General features: G+C 24.0%; 1 protein-coding gene across 3 annotated transcripts; it reads right to left on the reverse strand.

Annotated features, from left to right (window-relative positions):
* Positions 1-2,721: 2,721 nt before the first annotated feature.
* On the reverse strand, positions 2,722-17,784 carry LOC140676204 (glutamyl aminopeptidase-like). 3 transcript variants are annotated; one of them, XM_072911029.1, is made up of 13 exons: positions 17,637-17,784; positions 16,073-16,165; positions 12,764-13,228; positions 12,031-12,220; positions 11,369-11,516; positions 11,074-11,152; positions 10,382-10,767; positions 9,673-9,953; positions 7,435-7,631; positions 5,668-5,979; positions 5,507-5,576; positions 3,063-3,188; positions 2,722-2,913 (listed from the first exon to the last, which is right to left on the reverse strand). In XM_072911029.1, coding segments are annotated over exons 2-13 (2,382 nt in total). In that variant the 5' UTR covers positions 16,075-16,165; positions 17,637-17,784; the 3' UTR covers positions 2,722-2,787. The 3 variants fall into 3 exon arrangements, with proteins under 3 accessions (XP_072767130.1, XP_072767107.1, XP_072767118.1); XM_072911006.1 differs by having other exon boundaries at positions 2,725-2,913; positions 16,073-16,660; XM_072911017.1 differs by lacking the exons at positions 2,722-2,913; positions 3,063-3,188 and adding an exon at positions 4,236-4,259 and having other exon boundaries at positions 16,073-16,660.
* Between the last annotated feature and the right edge of the window lie 687 nt (positions 17,785-18,471).

Below are 18,471 nucleotides of genomic sequence, written 5' to 3' on the forward strand. Positions count from 1 at the left end.
TTAAGATTTATTGAATATCTTAATTTTTGATATTTATTTATTTATTATATATTTTGTTAATTTCATATACAATTTAATAAGCAATATAGAAAAAAAAGTATTTATTTGTTTATATCTATAAATAATAATTTTTAATTTTTACATGTTGAAAATTAAAGCATTTCCATATCAACGCACTTTCATATATTTATTTTTTATGTAATACGTAAATAATATATTATAATTATTCTAATTAATATAATATATTAAAGTCATTTTAATCATGTTAAAATGCTATTAATTTATCTCTATCATCTATATTAATTATAAAAGTTAAGTATCAATTCATTAATCGTACAAACATTTTTTTAACAACGATAGAAAATAAACATTTATCGTTTCTTTTTCACTCGTTTTGAATAGGTACATTGAAGCAATATTCGAATTAATCTTGCAAATCATTGATTATATGCCATTACGGAAAAGTATATAGAATAAATGTGTGCACGATATTAAAAATTGTAATTTTTAACATTCTAATTTTATTATCCAATTTTTTATTATTTATTTAAAAATATATGAATTAAATGTAAAATATATTAAAAAAGTTTCCGTTCTTTAATCTTTAAATTCTTAATTTAAAGACATTTTGTAACAATATGCAATATTATAATAAATAAAATTAACGTTCTTGTCAGATGCACACTATATGTATGAAAATTTAGAGATTTATATAGGTTTATAAGAAAAAGAAAAATAAAAGAAATAGAAATAATTAATAAAATGTCAACAATTTTGAAAATGATAACTTAAAAGGAATTAAGATGAAGATTAAGATTTATTAGAAATTAAGATACTCATCGTGTGAGTTCATACTTCAGTATTATTTAAATTCTACTTTATTATATATCTTTAAAAAGAAAGATACATCATATTCTAATTTTAATGATTCATCTTGGATATAAAAATGTTATGTTATTTATCATACAGTTCCTTTTCTTACGAGAATTAGTTGCAGTTGACACTGCGGTTATTACACACTGCACACCGTTAATATCGTTATTACTTATTGTTATATCTACACTATCAAAATTTTACCGTTCCAATAGATAATCGGAAATAAACAATGTCAATAACATATGTCACATATTATAATACATATATACATACATAAAATCCTACACAAATGTTTAAAGTAATATTTATATGCATATTTTAAGAATTATGGATTGTGTATTTTATTTTGTGAATTTTGTATACATTTAATAAACAAAAAGAAATTAATTTTCATGTCTACCTATGTCTGTAATTATTAATTTTTAATCTTTACACTTTGGAAAATCTCCATATCAGAGTGCTTTCATATATTGTTTTATGTAATCCGTAATACTTTATAATTATACTAATTAATATAATATAGTAAAGTCATTTTAGTCATATTAATATCTCCTGTCGTTGTACGATAACAAAGTTGACAAAGAGAGTATTAGCGCACTACAACGTATATACACCACGTTATTTTTAATTTATTGTCAAAATATTTCAAGTACTATTACATATATGTTTATACGTAAAAGAAATATAAAATTATAATATTAAAATATGTATTTTAAAATATAGATTAATTATCATTTGCTGAACGTTATATGTTATGAGACTTTTTGTTACCTAAATTTTAATTGCTTGGCTATTATTTGATTGTTTATTTTATTATTATTTATATTTAATTGTTAGGCGTTCTCACTCTGACTTAAACTTAAATCATTGAATAATACAAAATCAAACAAAAGATATAGTCTAAATATTATTATGGAATTATATGTGGCCTATAAGGAAATAATTATGGCAAGTCACAACAATTTAAGAATATTAAAATTATAACTTAAAGATATTAAAATTTCTAAAGCTGTATATGTAACTGCAATATCCATATTATGATTGTTATATAAGTAAATTAAAATTTTATAATTTTGTGTCAAAAAATATTTGAAAACAAATTAATTTTGTAAAATATTTATTCGAGTATGTAATTATTTCCGAATTTATATAACAAATAAACAAACTATTTGTATAGTGAAAATAATAAACTAGATAGGAGAGATATTGCTATTATAAAAATTATAAGAAATATTTTGACATTATAAGAATAGAATTGATTATAGGATTATAGGAATCTTTAAATAAAAGTAATAATATTAGATAATTTATTATAAATGGGAAAATGCACACATGGATACATATACAGAAATTTAACTAATAATATTAAAAATATAAATAAATATTATTAATTCTAAAACAATTTTTATGTTCGTATTATAACTATTAACTAATTAATTAAATATAAATTATGTGATAATATATGTATATTCAAAATAATATTAATAAAATATATTATATATAATATTATTGAACAGTTGTCGTTGCTACATATTTATTATTTTATTTATTATATACACATAGACAATAATTAAAAGTAATTCATACAATAATATATTAAGAATAATATTAATAAAATATTATGCTTAATAATATTAAACTGTTATTATTGTTACATGTATAAGTATATGTATATATATATATATAGATATATATATATATATATATATATATATATGTGTGTGTGCTTTATGTGTATATATTAATATGTACATTATATATTTAAGGATAAATATTGTTTATGATAAATATTGTATATGATAATTTAATAGTATAAAAACAATATTATATATATATATTTTTTTGCTGTAATTGTGATTACTCACGATTAATATCTTTTGAAAAGTTCTTAATATTTTAAGGAAAGAAAAACTATATTATAAAATATTTTTTTATTTCTTCGATTTCCTTTAAACGTCTGCGTAGTTTTTGGTCAGCATTCAACATCCATTCTTTCACAAGATTTTTATACTCGTCAAAATTAACTTCAATAGTTGCCTAAATCAGATTATTTTAAATTAATGTGATAATTTTGTGCCATCTTAAAAGACTATACATAATTAAAGGACAAAATACTTATGACATATATTACGAATATAAATATTAATAGAAAACTTAATATAAATCTAATTTTGAATAAAGTTTACCATTTCAGGGTAAGTTTCATTTTTCTTGCACATACTACAATATTTGTATAATATTTGTTTACTATAATATTTGTATGCTTCTCTCTCAATGATATTTCTCAAAATATCTCTCATGTAGTTCAAGTTCTATGTAGAATAACTTTATTAATATTTTTTGTCAATTAATAGTAATTTCATTTAACAAAATTTTTTAAATTTAACAAGAATGTAACGGAATAGTATTTCGGTAATTAATATAATAAAAGCATAATATGAAAAATCTTTCTTAATTTTTGCCAAAACATTAGTTCCTAAAATTTTGCCAAAAATTTTTCTTATTTAAAATCATATGTATGTCTGTGAATCATATATATGTATATTTTATTTTAAATATTTTGAAAATAATAAATAATGGTAATTATGCATAATAAAGAGTGACTTCAAAGATTTAAATGGCTTTGACATATATTGTATTATGATCTCACAGATTTGAATGATCTTAACGTATAGTGTTATGACCTGGAGTAATCAATAGATTTTAGGCATCTCTTATTGTTTATTAAAAAGTTATAAAGAAAGGATTTTTACAAATTACAATAATTTCCAGATTTTAGGGTACAGTTTTAAATTGTTAAAAAGGTATATTAAGCTCGATAATCTAAATTTTTCAAGTATGAGACCATCATTTTACGACTCCTTGTACATTTGAGAAGTAAATATATGACGTGTGTTATACAGAAATATATGCAACATAACAACCTGTATATAACTGTTATACTGATATACGTTAATAATTTTTATTTTGCTTTATGTTAAAAGTTGAAAACCCATGTGAAATCGTGCAAGTAACAAATCTAGTTTTGCATTGAAAAGAGAGGTGACGTCGCAATAGCATTCGCTCCGCTAAGGATTTTGAAATTCAGAAAGTGAAAAATGTGATAAAATTAAGTAAGGTTCATTTATTCATGTGTAGTACATACTGCTATATATTAAAAGCACATTTTATAAAATGTACCTAGCGTCGAAAATTACATGAAATTCGTTAAAATTACTTATTCTTTTGCTTATAACTTTTTAATGAACAACGAGCTACGAAAAAATCTCTCGGATGTTATTCAGGGTCCCTTACAACATATCTCAAGATTATTCAAATCTCTGAATATACTTTTATATGCTCTTAATATGCATAATTATCATTATATCTTATTTTCAACATACCTATAATAAAATATTATATATATGTATATAATATATATATATATATATATATATATATATATATATATATAGATATATAGATATATAGATATATAGATATATAGATATATAGATATATAGATATATAGATATATAGATATATAGATATATAGATATATAAATAATAATTCTAAATAAAAGCAATAAATTTTAGAAGATAAAACGTTGAAAATTAAAAGGGGTTTTTATACATATATGCGTATATTTCTCTCTGAGCAGTTACATTCCTCTCAACAGAAAAGTAAAAATTAAGTTCTTATTTTTTTCTTCAAATTTTAGACAAGTTAAAAGAAATGAAATTTAATGGACAATTTTTACCACTAAGAAAATACTTATTTTTTTTTAATACTCTCGTATTGTTGTAAAAGAATAAATCTATGTTTTTTTATTATTAAACAATTCTCATTCAATTTTTTATTAGAAATTTTTAGCAGCCTAGAATGTCATCATTTAAAAATACACGTTAAAAAGCTTGATTTCTTTAGAAACTTCTTATTTGTTTTATTATTTTTGTAAAATCAATAATTCAAGTAAAAATTTTTCAAGTAAATAAATAAATACAATATCATGCACAATATTATTCTTTTATTTAATAATACTGAAAATTTTAAAAATATAATAAAAAAATATCCGTTTTGTTAGTGAAAAATTACCATCAAATTTCATTTTTTTAATTTGTGCAAAATTTAGGAAAAATAAGTAAAAACTTAATTTTTACTTCCCCTTTTAGAAGAGTGTATTTCTCAAGAGAGCGATATAGGAATATATGGTTATATGAAAAATCATTATTATTTTTCAACAAAGAATTAACTTTTAAAGTAGTGTGTTACAGACACTTTGTAAATCTTTAAATGCTAATTTATAAAGATTCGGCGTTTTATAAAAAAGCTAAGTCTTTTATACAAGCCTTTAATATATATATATATATATATATATAAAACAATTAAATGTGGTAAATTTTATAGATCCGGTTAATTTTTTTATTATTAAGCTTATTTGTATCTAATGTATACATGTGTATATATATATATATATATATATATATATATAGGTACATGTTTACATTAGACATAAATAAACTTAATTATAAAAGAAATAACCGGATCTATAAAATTTACCACATTTAATTGTTTTTCTGTATATATATATAAACATTAGATATAAATAAGCTTAATAATAAAAAAAATAACCGGATCTATAAAATTTACCTTTTTTAATTGTTTTTTCGAATACACATGATTAATAATGACAATAAATATGGCAACTCCATTGACACCTCTATAAAACAACACATATAGTTATTATAAATAATTAATTTGTGTAGTAGTAAAAAGTATTTATTTAAGAAAAAAATATTTCTGGTTATTACCTTGGTTTTAATTTATCAAAATTTTCCAATATATCCAAAAACACATTATCGTGCTTTGTATGTTTTGCAATAATAAAAAGGAAACTAATTATATTTCTTTTGATTTGTGTTTCATTATATGTTTTATTTTGTTTGAACATAATTGATTCTAAATATTCTTCCATAATTTCACTTGAAGCACAAGCTAAAAGTTCTAAAAATTTATCATTATTATAATTTTTCGTTAAACGTATCTTCGCATAGTGCCAATTCAGACTCTCTGCTAATATCAAACCTTTACAGTATATCCACTCTTTCCACCATGGTAAAAGTCTACAACATTCAAAAATAAAAGTTTGATTAAACATATTTAGCGCTATAATATTGCATCTTGATTCAATAATTGAATTAAAACCAACCTTTAATTACGCTCGTAATCAAGTTTTTATAAATAATAAACAATAGTTAGGCCAATTAACGAGCACATTTAAACGGGTGTTATTTAAACAATCTTTATTATTATTCCGACTCAATCTCAGAACACTTTACATAAACGTTTTGGCTGTACGCAGCCTTCCTCAGTATTGAACGCGAACGCAAAATACAATAAGCATAAATCTTGATCATCTTAATGTTATGTTACATAGCAACCGCAACATTAAACTAACTTTTTTAAGAATCCATCGTACTACCTGACTAACATCAATCATAGAACCGAGTTAATTGACAATTTCTGAACTGTTCCAAAAAATATATATGCTTATGATTGTTATGATGTAAATACTCTGTTTTTTAAACATATTTTTATTCTTTGGGGTTGCCGGTGACCAATTGATCATTCACTAGTTGAGGGCGAGAATTACCGACCACCGACATGCAATCCGTGTGCTTGATTCCATTTTTTTTAATCATTTTTCCTGCATGTGTATTTTATTAACAAATGCCAGTTTTTCAATAACGTCGTTATATCAGCGTCCAGGTCTAATAATTATCACACCATTCACATTACCTTATTACTTCCCTAACATTGTAACATATGTCAAAAGTCTGAAACCATCTTCACTACTACACATTCCTCATAAGAGAGGTAGCCTGCTACCAACAATATCTCGGTAGGAACTGTTATTTTTTTAAAACATATGTTTTGTTATATACATAAGCGAAGGAGCAACCTTTCGCATGTTTACGCTCTATCCAGTAAATTGTAAATAATTCCGATTTTGTGGCCGGTGGTCGGTAATTCTCGCCCTCAACTGGTGAATGATCAATTGGTCACCGGCAACCCCAAAGAATAAAAATATGTTTAAAAAACAGAGTATTTACATCATAACGATCATAAGTATATATATTTTTTGGAACAGTTCAGAAATTGTCAATTAACTCGTTCCTATGATAGATAGATGTTAGTCAGGTAGTACGATGGATTCTTAAAAAAGTTAGTTTAATGTTGCGGTTGCTATGTAACATAACATTAAGATGATCAAGATTTATGCTTCAGTGTAGTTATTGTATTTTGCGTTCGCGTTCAATACTGAGGAAGGCTGCGTACGTTTATGTAAAGGCCGAAACGTTTATGTAAAGTGTTCTGAGATTGAATCGGAATAATAATAAAGATTGTTTAAATAACACTCGTTTAAATGTGCTCGTTAGTTGGCCTAACTATTGTTTATTATTTATAAAAACTTGATTACGAGCGTAATTAAAGATTGGTTTTAATTCAATTATTGAATCAAGATGCAATTATTGAATATGCAAATAATAATAAAAAATTGTAACAAGGAAAATTACTTATTTGTATTCGACTTTGTATTTAGAATATGCAACATCAATTTGTCATAAGCTTTTATGAGGCAATTCAAGTCACCGACAATGCACAACCATTTAATGGCTTCTTGCCTTAAACATTTAGTAAGATCACTTTCCTCAGGATTTTCTTCGTATTTTATTTTCTCAAGTAGATTGGTCAATATATTTTTTATTTTCTCCTAAAAGTTATCCAAGTCAAATGATTATATCGGTTAACAGTAAGTGTGTAGCATTGAACATTCAATTACTCAACAAGTAGATTGAAAGAGAAGCAGGCTGATCGAACAGCTACTGCAAAGTCCTAACATTACATCCCTTTATTTCTTCATGTAAAAAACAGTTAAAAAATTTGAATGTCTAGTTTTGTACAAACACGATTCGAGTGGAACTTTAATTTGTTGAAAAAGAAATGAATCTCGTTTTATTTTCAACATTATGCAATTAATGTATTAATGTTAATATCAAATTTATGTCACAGCGTCATATGTTAACGTAAAAAATTTAGGTTTATACGTATAAAAACTTTTTAAGTTACTAAAAAACGCTCGAGCAAACAGAATAAATGTATCTCACTTACTGAATCAATATGATTTAATTCAGTAAGTTACTTTTTAAAATTTCGGTGGCTTTCATAAACATTCTGAATACATATATTAGTATGTCTGTATGTGTGTATATATATATATATATATATATATATATATATATATATACACAATGCTTGACAAAAATCTGAGCTTAGATGGTTAAAAAAAATTAAAAAAATGTTACACTCGACTTATTTTGTAATATAATTAAGTGACAATATGATATACATCTTTAACGCTTAAATTGGCATATCGCAGGACTAAAAGTGAAATGGCAGACATTACTTGTGATATTTCAAGCCGATGAAACTCTTATAATATGTAAAGTATTTACATTAAGTCGTTGTATTTATTTCAAATCACAGCGCTACAAATTTTCTTATATCGAAATAGATATATTTTAATAAAAGAAATTATACATATCTCTCCTGTTCGTTAAAACGGATAGCTCTAGTAAATAACCACTATACTCACAATACAGTTTAGTTTGAACCACAAACATACACACAGACATAGCGTGCGCGAGCGAGAGAGAACGTGAGGGTACAGTTCACAGTGTGTCTTTTTCTACGTTTAGCTTAGTCTCAATTCTCGAACGTTCACAATCATTTTATACTTATTACGTCTATAAGCAAAAGTCAGATAAGTGTCCTCTCTTGCCGAAATTAAGCCAATGCCAAACAACTTTTATCGAAATGAGCCAATCTCAGGCAAATACTCTTCTCGTCTTAAAAATCTGACCTCTCTCTTGTCTAAAGTAGCAACTTATACTAACAAGCCTATATTTTTGATATATCTTTAGCTTAAACTAATTTAATATATGTATATTTATTATCGTATATCTCTTTCGGTTTATAAGATAAAAAAGAGTCACTTTTGGGATACTCTAACTGTAAAATGAGATATCCTATACGTATTAAGAAACATAATAGGCTTAAGTCCGTACAAGCAACACACATATGTATATATATATATATATACATCTTATTTTAATTTATTCTCTCCACTCTAAAAATTTTTTTATTTTTAATTATAGAATCAATGTTTCACAAAAAAGTTGTTCGGCTTCAAAGAGAATCTGAGATAATGCAATTAGTTTGACTTTGGCTTCAAACTAATGTCACCATATTATATATACACATTATATATATATATATATACATACATACTTTTTGAGCCAAACAACTTTTGTCTTTAAAATATCTTTCTACAATCAAAAATAAAAAAAATTAAAGGAGAACCTATATATTATGATGCATATGCAAATATACAAAATAAACTTTAATTTATTAACAATATTTGATACTTTTACAAAAATTACCGCTCTTTTTTATATTACTGTACGTACGTTTCATTACTTTACGTACATATAATTTTATTTTGAAATTTTAATAGAAAATTACTTTAAAATATGAGAAAAATAATTATTCAAAAATCTAATGTATGTTTAACAGTTATAATATAAAACTGAAATAAAAACTTATTTTAAATAAAAGAAATTTTACCTCATCTTAAATAAGAATACAATAAAACATACTTGAAACTTTTTAGCTACATATATTTTATTTTCTTAGAAAATATGATATAAAATAATTTAAAAATTCGTCAACCGATTAATTTTATTTTTATTTACCTTGATATTTTGGACTCCTTTATCTGGAAATGGAAAGATGCTCGACATGTGTTCAAAAGCTTTTATCATAGGATACCATGCTATATAATTTGTTTCTTGTCCAAGATAGCTCGTCAAGTTCCAGAATAGGGAAGAATTGAGTTGGCCATTTATCATAAAATAAAATGCATCGTCGATGATTTTAGCACGATTAAGAACATGTATTTTTGTATATTCTGTAGAGTTCAAATATTTTGCAATTTTTTGCCAATTTTCAGGATCGTAATTAACGCGATAGTATCCTGTAGTAAATAATTTTTATATTATTAGATTTTTACTTAAATAAAATAATAAATTTATTAAAAAATATTTATAATTAGAAGAAAGAATAATTAAAAGAAAGACAAAATATAATAATTAAGAAAAACATTATTTTAGAACGATATTTGTGATAATATTGCGTAAAATGAAACTATATAAGAAATTATAAATCCATTTATATTTATTTTAGCTTAAATAATAATATATGCAAAATTAAATTTATTTTACGTTAATCGATAGTAAAATGCAGAGAATACGTCATACAATATTATTTGAAATATTATATAACGTTACTACGTATTTATTCATATATTGCGTATTGTTATTAAAAAAAATATAATTAATATTAAATAATGGTTTAATACTTTAATTATGTAGAAATATAATAAATTCGTTAATCAATATTCACCAGTTTGTCGTAAATTGAATATCACCCAACCATTATCCATTGTTCCAGAAAGTTCATAAATCGGCTGGGACGACGACAAAACTATTAATCTATTGTCGTAAGGAACTCTAAGCTCCCCAAAATCTAGATTATTTTGGGAGGTATAACTTACAGGTATCCAGAAAGCGTATTTTTTAACTATTTCATAATTTTCTATTGTTATACTATATACATTTGCTTTATTCGAAAAATCTCGCGTTATTTTCAACACAGGATAATTTATAGATTTCATCCAATCATTTACTATTGTTGAAGAAAGTATTAGTGCTTTCACAGGATATAATTTGCTTAAAATACCATGCATGGTGAGCCATAAATGTTGGAGAAGACTCTTCGACTTAACTTCACTATATTGGTTAAAATTTGGCATTATTGACACAGTAAAATCGGTACTCTTAAATTACGTATCAAAAAATATAAATATAATATAATATAAAAGTGTTATTTAACTTATACACTTTATACAGTTTACATAAATGCTGTATTTAAATAATAGTGTTTACGTAAAATATTAATATTTTATACATAAATGCTGTATTTAAATAATAGTATTTACGTAAAATATTAATATTTTATATGCTAGGTTCTATAATGTATAAGTAAATAATATAATATTAATATAGTATATACAATATATTTCATAATATACTCACGACTTTAAATATTCATAAACGCTCCGTTGAAACATTTTATCTGTAATTACATACTGCATCATGCGTAATATTAAAGGTGCTACAATTCAAATCATACAATGTGATTTATATATAAGTTGGCTTAGAAGTCTTTCAACTACATTTTCCATAATTTATATATATCTATATATCTATATATCTATATGTATATTTATACATGTATATACATACATATACATATATATATATATATATACTTATTTTCAAATATATTTATTGACTTGATTTATTCAAATAAATTTATTGATTTTTTTACCTTTAACGTAACGGTAAAAAGAAGAAAATGCATTATTTTCGGAAAAATTGGCTTCCTTTATAAAAGATTGATTGTGGGTCTCCAAACGAAGTGATTCATAATAAACCTGAACTATAAATAAATCCAACATTTCGGAATTTTTGTAACCCTAACGAAGAAAGATTTAATATGATTAAATGAATAATTAGCCGAATGAAATATTAACGGTACACATTTAATGGTTTTATTAAACGGAAATTTGAAAATTTTTTATCAACATTACAAAATATAGTAAAATTGTTCGATAAAGTAATGTGTAGTGTGTGAAATAATGATATCATTCAAAACTATTTGTAATAATTGAAAATTATGGTATTATTTCTCTCTACATTGCAAATTTTATAACGATTTGAAAATATCGAGAACCAATATACAGTTTAGTCTTTCCAAATAAAACAAAAGTTTATAAATAGCTTTAGCAATTTTTATACGACATATTTAATGTTAAAAATAGTGTAAAAGCTTTTTATTTTCTTATTATAGCAAACATTATATCTACTTACATAAATAAAATAATATTTTATTTAACATAAAAACATAAGAAACATATAAAAATATATAATATATACATTATATATAATTGATACATTAAGAATATTACTAAAAAAATATAAAAAAATTACCTCGATGGAATCGATAGCATCAATTCCATACAATGTAGTAAGACCATCGATTAACCATAACTCAGATAACCAAACTGAATTAATTATATCAGCAAACCATTGATATGCCATTTTGCGTCCTATCAACCGTGCTACTTTTATTTTATGCGCAACAGAATCCAGATTTTCATCGTAAATAATATCTGTTTCACTAAAAAATATAGAAATTAAATTTGCAAGAGCTTAGTAATTACATAAACTTGGCCAAATAATAATTTTGATATATTTTCTGACTTAAAATTAAAAATATCTTCTAAACGGATAATATAATCGATATGGTATAATTGGATATTGTTTTGTATACTGTTTTCTACCGATTATATAAAAATTGTGACATAAATTATTGTCATATACGTGATGTACATATGTATATATGATGTATTAAAGTCAACCTCTAATTATATATATATATATATATATATATATATATATACTCATTACATAAAAATTATAACATAAGTTATTGTCATATACGTGATATATATATGTATATATGATTGAAATCAACCTATAATTAGTTATAAAAATATATGTATAATAATGTACATATAAAAATTCTACATTAAAACAATTATATTTTAATGTATGAATTTCTAAATTCTAATTTTATATTTTTAATTTAATTATTTCTAATTTTGCTTCATATATAAATTGTATTTGAATAAATTCATATTTTTTCTAATTTTTGAATTACCTATTTAACAGAAGACCCCAGTTCTCATTGTCATATTGCAAACTATGGAATGCAACAAATTGCACTATTGGTATTTCCAATTCTTTCCATTCATGTTCAAATTTTGACATTGCTCTGGTTGCTATCATTTTAGCAAATTCCGTATGATCTAATTCGGGTCTACGCCATATAATAATTTTAGATTGATTCGTCTCAATTTTAAGAAAGTCTGCTGGCGTGATTACAACCATCACGATATAAGTGGACATTGGAGGAGTAGTATGAAAGCATGTCCACTTCATATATGTTTCAGTTTTATCTATTTCATGTATGCAGGTTTCCTTTTCTTGTACCGGCATATTTGAAAAAACTTGGTATTTGCGATGATGCTTTATGGAAATGTGAAAAGTGGCCTTGCTTGTCAGCTTATCCCAGCATGGAAACAATCGTCGAGCTCCAGTCGCCTGAAAATGTATTCCGTCCAACCTACAACATTTTAGTAATATTGTTATAAATAAGGATAATTTTTATAAATCAATAGCATTATATATACAGAGTGTCTGTCCGTAAATGTCCAAACAAATGTCGCAATTGATTAAAGTTAGAAGAAAGTTGAATAAGAAAAATTTACATGACTTTGAGTCTGCTACAAAGTGCATATAAATAAATTTTTGTTTACTTGTGAGGTTTTCGAGTTTTAAAAATCATTGTCATTTTTTTAGCTATCTTAAATTTTTTATATTAATGAATTATTTGCAATATAAACTTTTTTACTTTAATTATACATAAACTATAAAATATTTATTTTTTGATTATGAAGCCTCAATATTTACGAAAAACCCTTCTTACTTAATCGCTTATAATTCAAGTTATTGAATTGATGTCCCAGTATTTTGACTAAGGAAAAATTATCTCTAACATGATTAAAAAATTATGACTCACATATAAAATAATTAGTTACAATTCACCCTGTTATATATATATATAAAACGACATAAAGTATAAATTATTACATTTCCATCTAAACTATTCAACTTTCCATGATATATTTTTTATATTTCACGTATTTAATAATAAATAGAATTAATTAAAAATTCAAACATAGTATAAAATGTTATGATGACATTAAGAAAAGACAAAACTCTGTAACGCTCGTAATTTTGTCTACAAATAATCATTAAGAAAAATGGCCAAAAATCAAGCAAAATTTAAATATATGTTGGAAAAATTATGTAAAATTTATTGTTCTAAATTTGAAATATATTAAAGTAAACGTTACGGCTGTACGCAGCCTTTTTTAATACCATTTTACTTGTATATAGTGAAACACGAAAAACTAAAGTAAAGATAGATAGCATGTCACAAACGGGTCACATTAATATAAAAATTCTAACGTCAATGTACAAATAAAGATAAACCAATATTAACAATTCAACGCAAAACCAAAGTCCACGCCAAACGCAAGTCTCACACAATAATTTTTTTAGACAATACGCGACGATCATCATAATTTTTTCTTTGTAGGACAATCATTACTTCTTCGGTAGAGGGCGAGAAACAATAACCGTCCACTGCTGACGAATCATGCGTTTTTTCAAAAAAGAGGGGCGAGGCCGTGGTTTCTATAAAAAGTAAAATAGGAAGAGTCTCACTATATGATCGCTCAAAATAAAAAAACTTTTTCAGGAAGATTATTATCGTTCTTTTCCAATCATCCGTTCAGCCAAAAAATCGGAATTATTTACAATATGATTGATAAAGCATTATTGTTGTCACACCCATAATTCCATAAAAAGAACATTATATTAACTATCAATATATTATTAGGCAACGGTTATTCTCTTGAAATGATCTTCAAATTTGTGAACAGAAGAATCAACAACTTCATCTCCAAGAGAATTTTAGTCAAAAACAACCAAATAGAACCAACAACTTCTTCTGATAATTGTAATGACAGGGTAATGAAAAAGATTTGTGTTGTTCCATATGTTAAAAACCTTTCGGAAATGACAGTTTCAAAGATTGAAAAAGCAGAATATCTAATAGGATATCGATGCTTGAATAAATTGGATAAATTTATAAAAGTACGAAAAGACAAGAATCTTTTCATGACGAATTCAAATGTCATATATAAAATAAATTGTAATGATTGTAATGCGTCATATGTGGGACAAACTAAGAGACAATTACAGACACGCATAAAAGAACATATCAATAACATAAAACTAAGTTCAGACAAACATTCGGTTATTTCGGAACATATACTAAAAGAAAAACAAACATTTAATTGGAACGACGTGAAAATTTTGGATTATGAATCTAACTATCACAAGAGACTTATTTCGGAAATGTTACACATTAGGGATCAGAATAACGGATTAAATTCAAATAAAAATACAGTATTGTTAAATGAATCATATTTTGACATATTACAGGAACTAAAAAACACATAACAACTTGTTTGTTAGACGATGATAATTTCGAAAAAACAAAATGTTTGTCTGAATAAAAGAAAGTTTGTTCCTCGACCTTTAGATCAACATTATTAGTTTAATTGCGAATTTATTGGAATTGAGTTTGTTTCTCTATCTTTTTGTAAGAGCGTTTCGTGAGAAGTTTAAAATTATTTTGAAAGTCATTATGAACAAGAACAGTAAGCTAAAAATCTTTAATTCAGCTCCACATTTGTAACACGACTTTATTTTGAGCGATCATTATAGTGAGACTCTTCCTATTTTACTTTTCATAGAAATCACGACCTCGCCCCCCTTTTTTGAAAAAACGCATGATTCGTCAGCAGTGGACGGTTATTGTTTCTCGCCCTCTACCGAAGAAGTAATGATTGTCCTACGAAGAAAAAATTATGATGATCGTCGCGTATTGTCTAAAAAAATTATTGTGTGAGACTTGCGTTTCGCGTGGACTTTGGTTTTGCGTTGAATTGTTAATATTGGTTTATCTTTATTTGTACATTGACGTTAGAATTTTTATATTAATGTGACCCGTTTGTGACATCTATCTTTACTATAATTTTTCGCGTTTCACTATATACAGATAAAATGGTATTGAAAAAGGCTGCGTACAGCCGAAACGTTTACTTTAATATGTTTCAAATTTAGAACAATAAATTTTATATAATTTTTCCAACATATATTTAAATTTTGCTCGATTTTTCTTAATGATTATTTATGATGACATTTTTCAGTAATATAAAGTGAAATAGAAATAGTGATGTATAATATTATATAATTAAATATTATAAAAAGAAGATAAAAGATGCGAGAGCAACACAATGATAAAAATTTATATTGTACTCTTAATATTACTCACATTTCGAATGATTTTCCCTTTTCGACTACAGTCTTCAAAGAAGTAATAATGTTTTCCGTGTTATCAATTGCAGTGACAAATTTTGTATTTAGTCTGTAACATCCACTAGATAATAAGAAACTAAAATCGAAAAAGGAAATTTGCTTTGCAGCATTATATGTAAATTTTGACACTAAATATTTAAATTTTGAAAATCCATCGGTTAAACATCTGTCCAAATCTCCAGATAAATAGTGTATTAATGTCGGTGAATTTAAACCTATTTTTGAAAATGAACGGGAAATATTGAAAATGGCACTTAATTCACCGTAGAAAACAAAATTGCCTCTTGTTTGATAATTATCTATATGTGGGTTATAAAGATTATATTGATATATTTCATGTTCTTTGTCTTCTTTGAAATATGGTATTAACTTGACGTCGTAATCCACTGGCATTATATCATCAAAATAATCATTAAATGTTATCGATAAGTTTTTTGTATTTTCATTAATTGAAAATGTTATTAAGGTGTTAAATATAAGACAGCTATAAAATAACAGTCTTAGTAATGCCATGTTAATATTTAGGTATCTGTAACAACTGTCCCTGTTGAAAGAAAGACAAATATAAAATAAAATTTAGATAATAAACTTTACTGCAAATAAATTTATAAAGTATTTTTTAAAATTAATTTTCTTGCGTAATTTCATCCGTGATGAATAACAGACCGATCTACATATATAAACATGTTATATTTAAAATTTGTTGTTTCGTAGATGATCATGTTTTCAAAAACTAGCAATAAAAATAATCAACGGAATAGTCAACGGAAAATTAAATTTTATTCGACTTTGTTGGTATGACTCTTCAGGCATGTATACACTCATACATATATGGGTGCACGCGCGTGTGTGTATGTGTATGTGTGTGTATGCGCGCAACTAGGTCAAAGACAAGTTGAATGTTTTTATATATCTTATATATTATACATATTTTTTTTAGTAACGAGAGAAACATTTATCGTTTGTTCATTATTTGCTTAAATAAATATATCGAATCAGTAATCGATTTTAAAGTAATCTTGCAAATTATTATTAATATTGCAAAAAGATATAAAACAAATATATGTACGGTATTATATTAACATTGTAGTTATCCAATTTTTTATTATTCATTCAATAATATTTGGATTAAATATTTAAAAAATTTAAAAAATATTTTCTTTTAATCCTTAAATTTCTAATTCAAAGTCATTTTATAACAATACTATAATACATAAAATTAGTGTTTTTGACAAATATACAATATATGTATATAAAATTAAAAAAATATGTATATATATATATATATATATATATATATATATATATATATATATACAAGTTTGTAGAACAAAAAAAGAGAAAAAAATAAAAAAAATCAATAAAATGTTCAACAATACAACAATTTTGAAAAAAATTTTTTAAAGTAATATAATCTTATTTTATATGTTCATATTCTAGTACTATTTAAATTGCGTTTTATATATCTTTTACGTACTTTAAAGAGAAAGTTATATAATATTCTGTTTCTAGTTACTCACCTTGTATACTAAAAATGCTATGTTAATTATGACAAAATTCCTCTTCTTATCAGAATTAGTTGCAATTAATACTTTATCACCGTGAACTGTTATTCTGTACTCTCGTAATCTTAACGCTTCAAGAGGTAATCGAAAACTGGCAATGTCGATGTAATAGACATCATAATAAATACATATATAAATACAAACATATTTACAAGTCATATAAGGTCATCATATCCTACCAAATTTAAATTTAGAATTAAATTTATGATATTTTACTTAATATTTAAGATATTTTAAGATTCAATGAATATATTAATTTTTGATATTTATTTATTTATTATATATTTTGTTAATTTCATATACGATTTAATAAGCAATATAGAAAAAAAAATATTTATGTTTGTTTATATCTATAAATAATAATTTTTAATCTTTACATTTTGAGAATTAAAGCATTTCCATATCAACGTACTTTCATATATTTATTTTTTATGTAATACGCAAATAATATATTATAATTATTCTAAGTAATAAAATATATTAAAGTCATTTTAATCATGTTAAAATGCTATTAATTTATCTCTATCATCTATATTAATTATAAAAATTAAGTATGTATTCATTAATCGTACAAACATTTTTTTAACAACGATAGAAAATAAACATTTATCGTTTCTTTTTCACTCGTTTTGAATAGGTACATTGAAGCAATATTCGAATTAATCTTGCAAATCATTGATTATATGCCATTACGAAAAAGTATATAGAATAAATGTGTGCACGATATTAAAAATTGTAATTTTTAACATTGTAATATTATTATCCAATTTTTTATTATTTATTTAAAAAT

This window comes from Anoplolepis gracilipes, chromosome 1, assembly GCF_047496725.1.
Source record: "Anoplolepis gracilipes chromosome 1, ASM4749672v1, whole genome shotgun sequence".
Classification (NCBI taxonomy): Eukaryota; Metazoa; Arthropoda; class Insecta; order Hymenoptera; family Formicidae; genus Anoplolepis; species Anoplolepis gracilipes.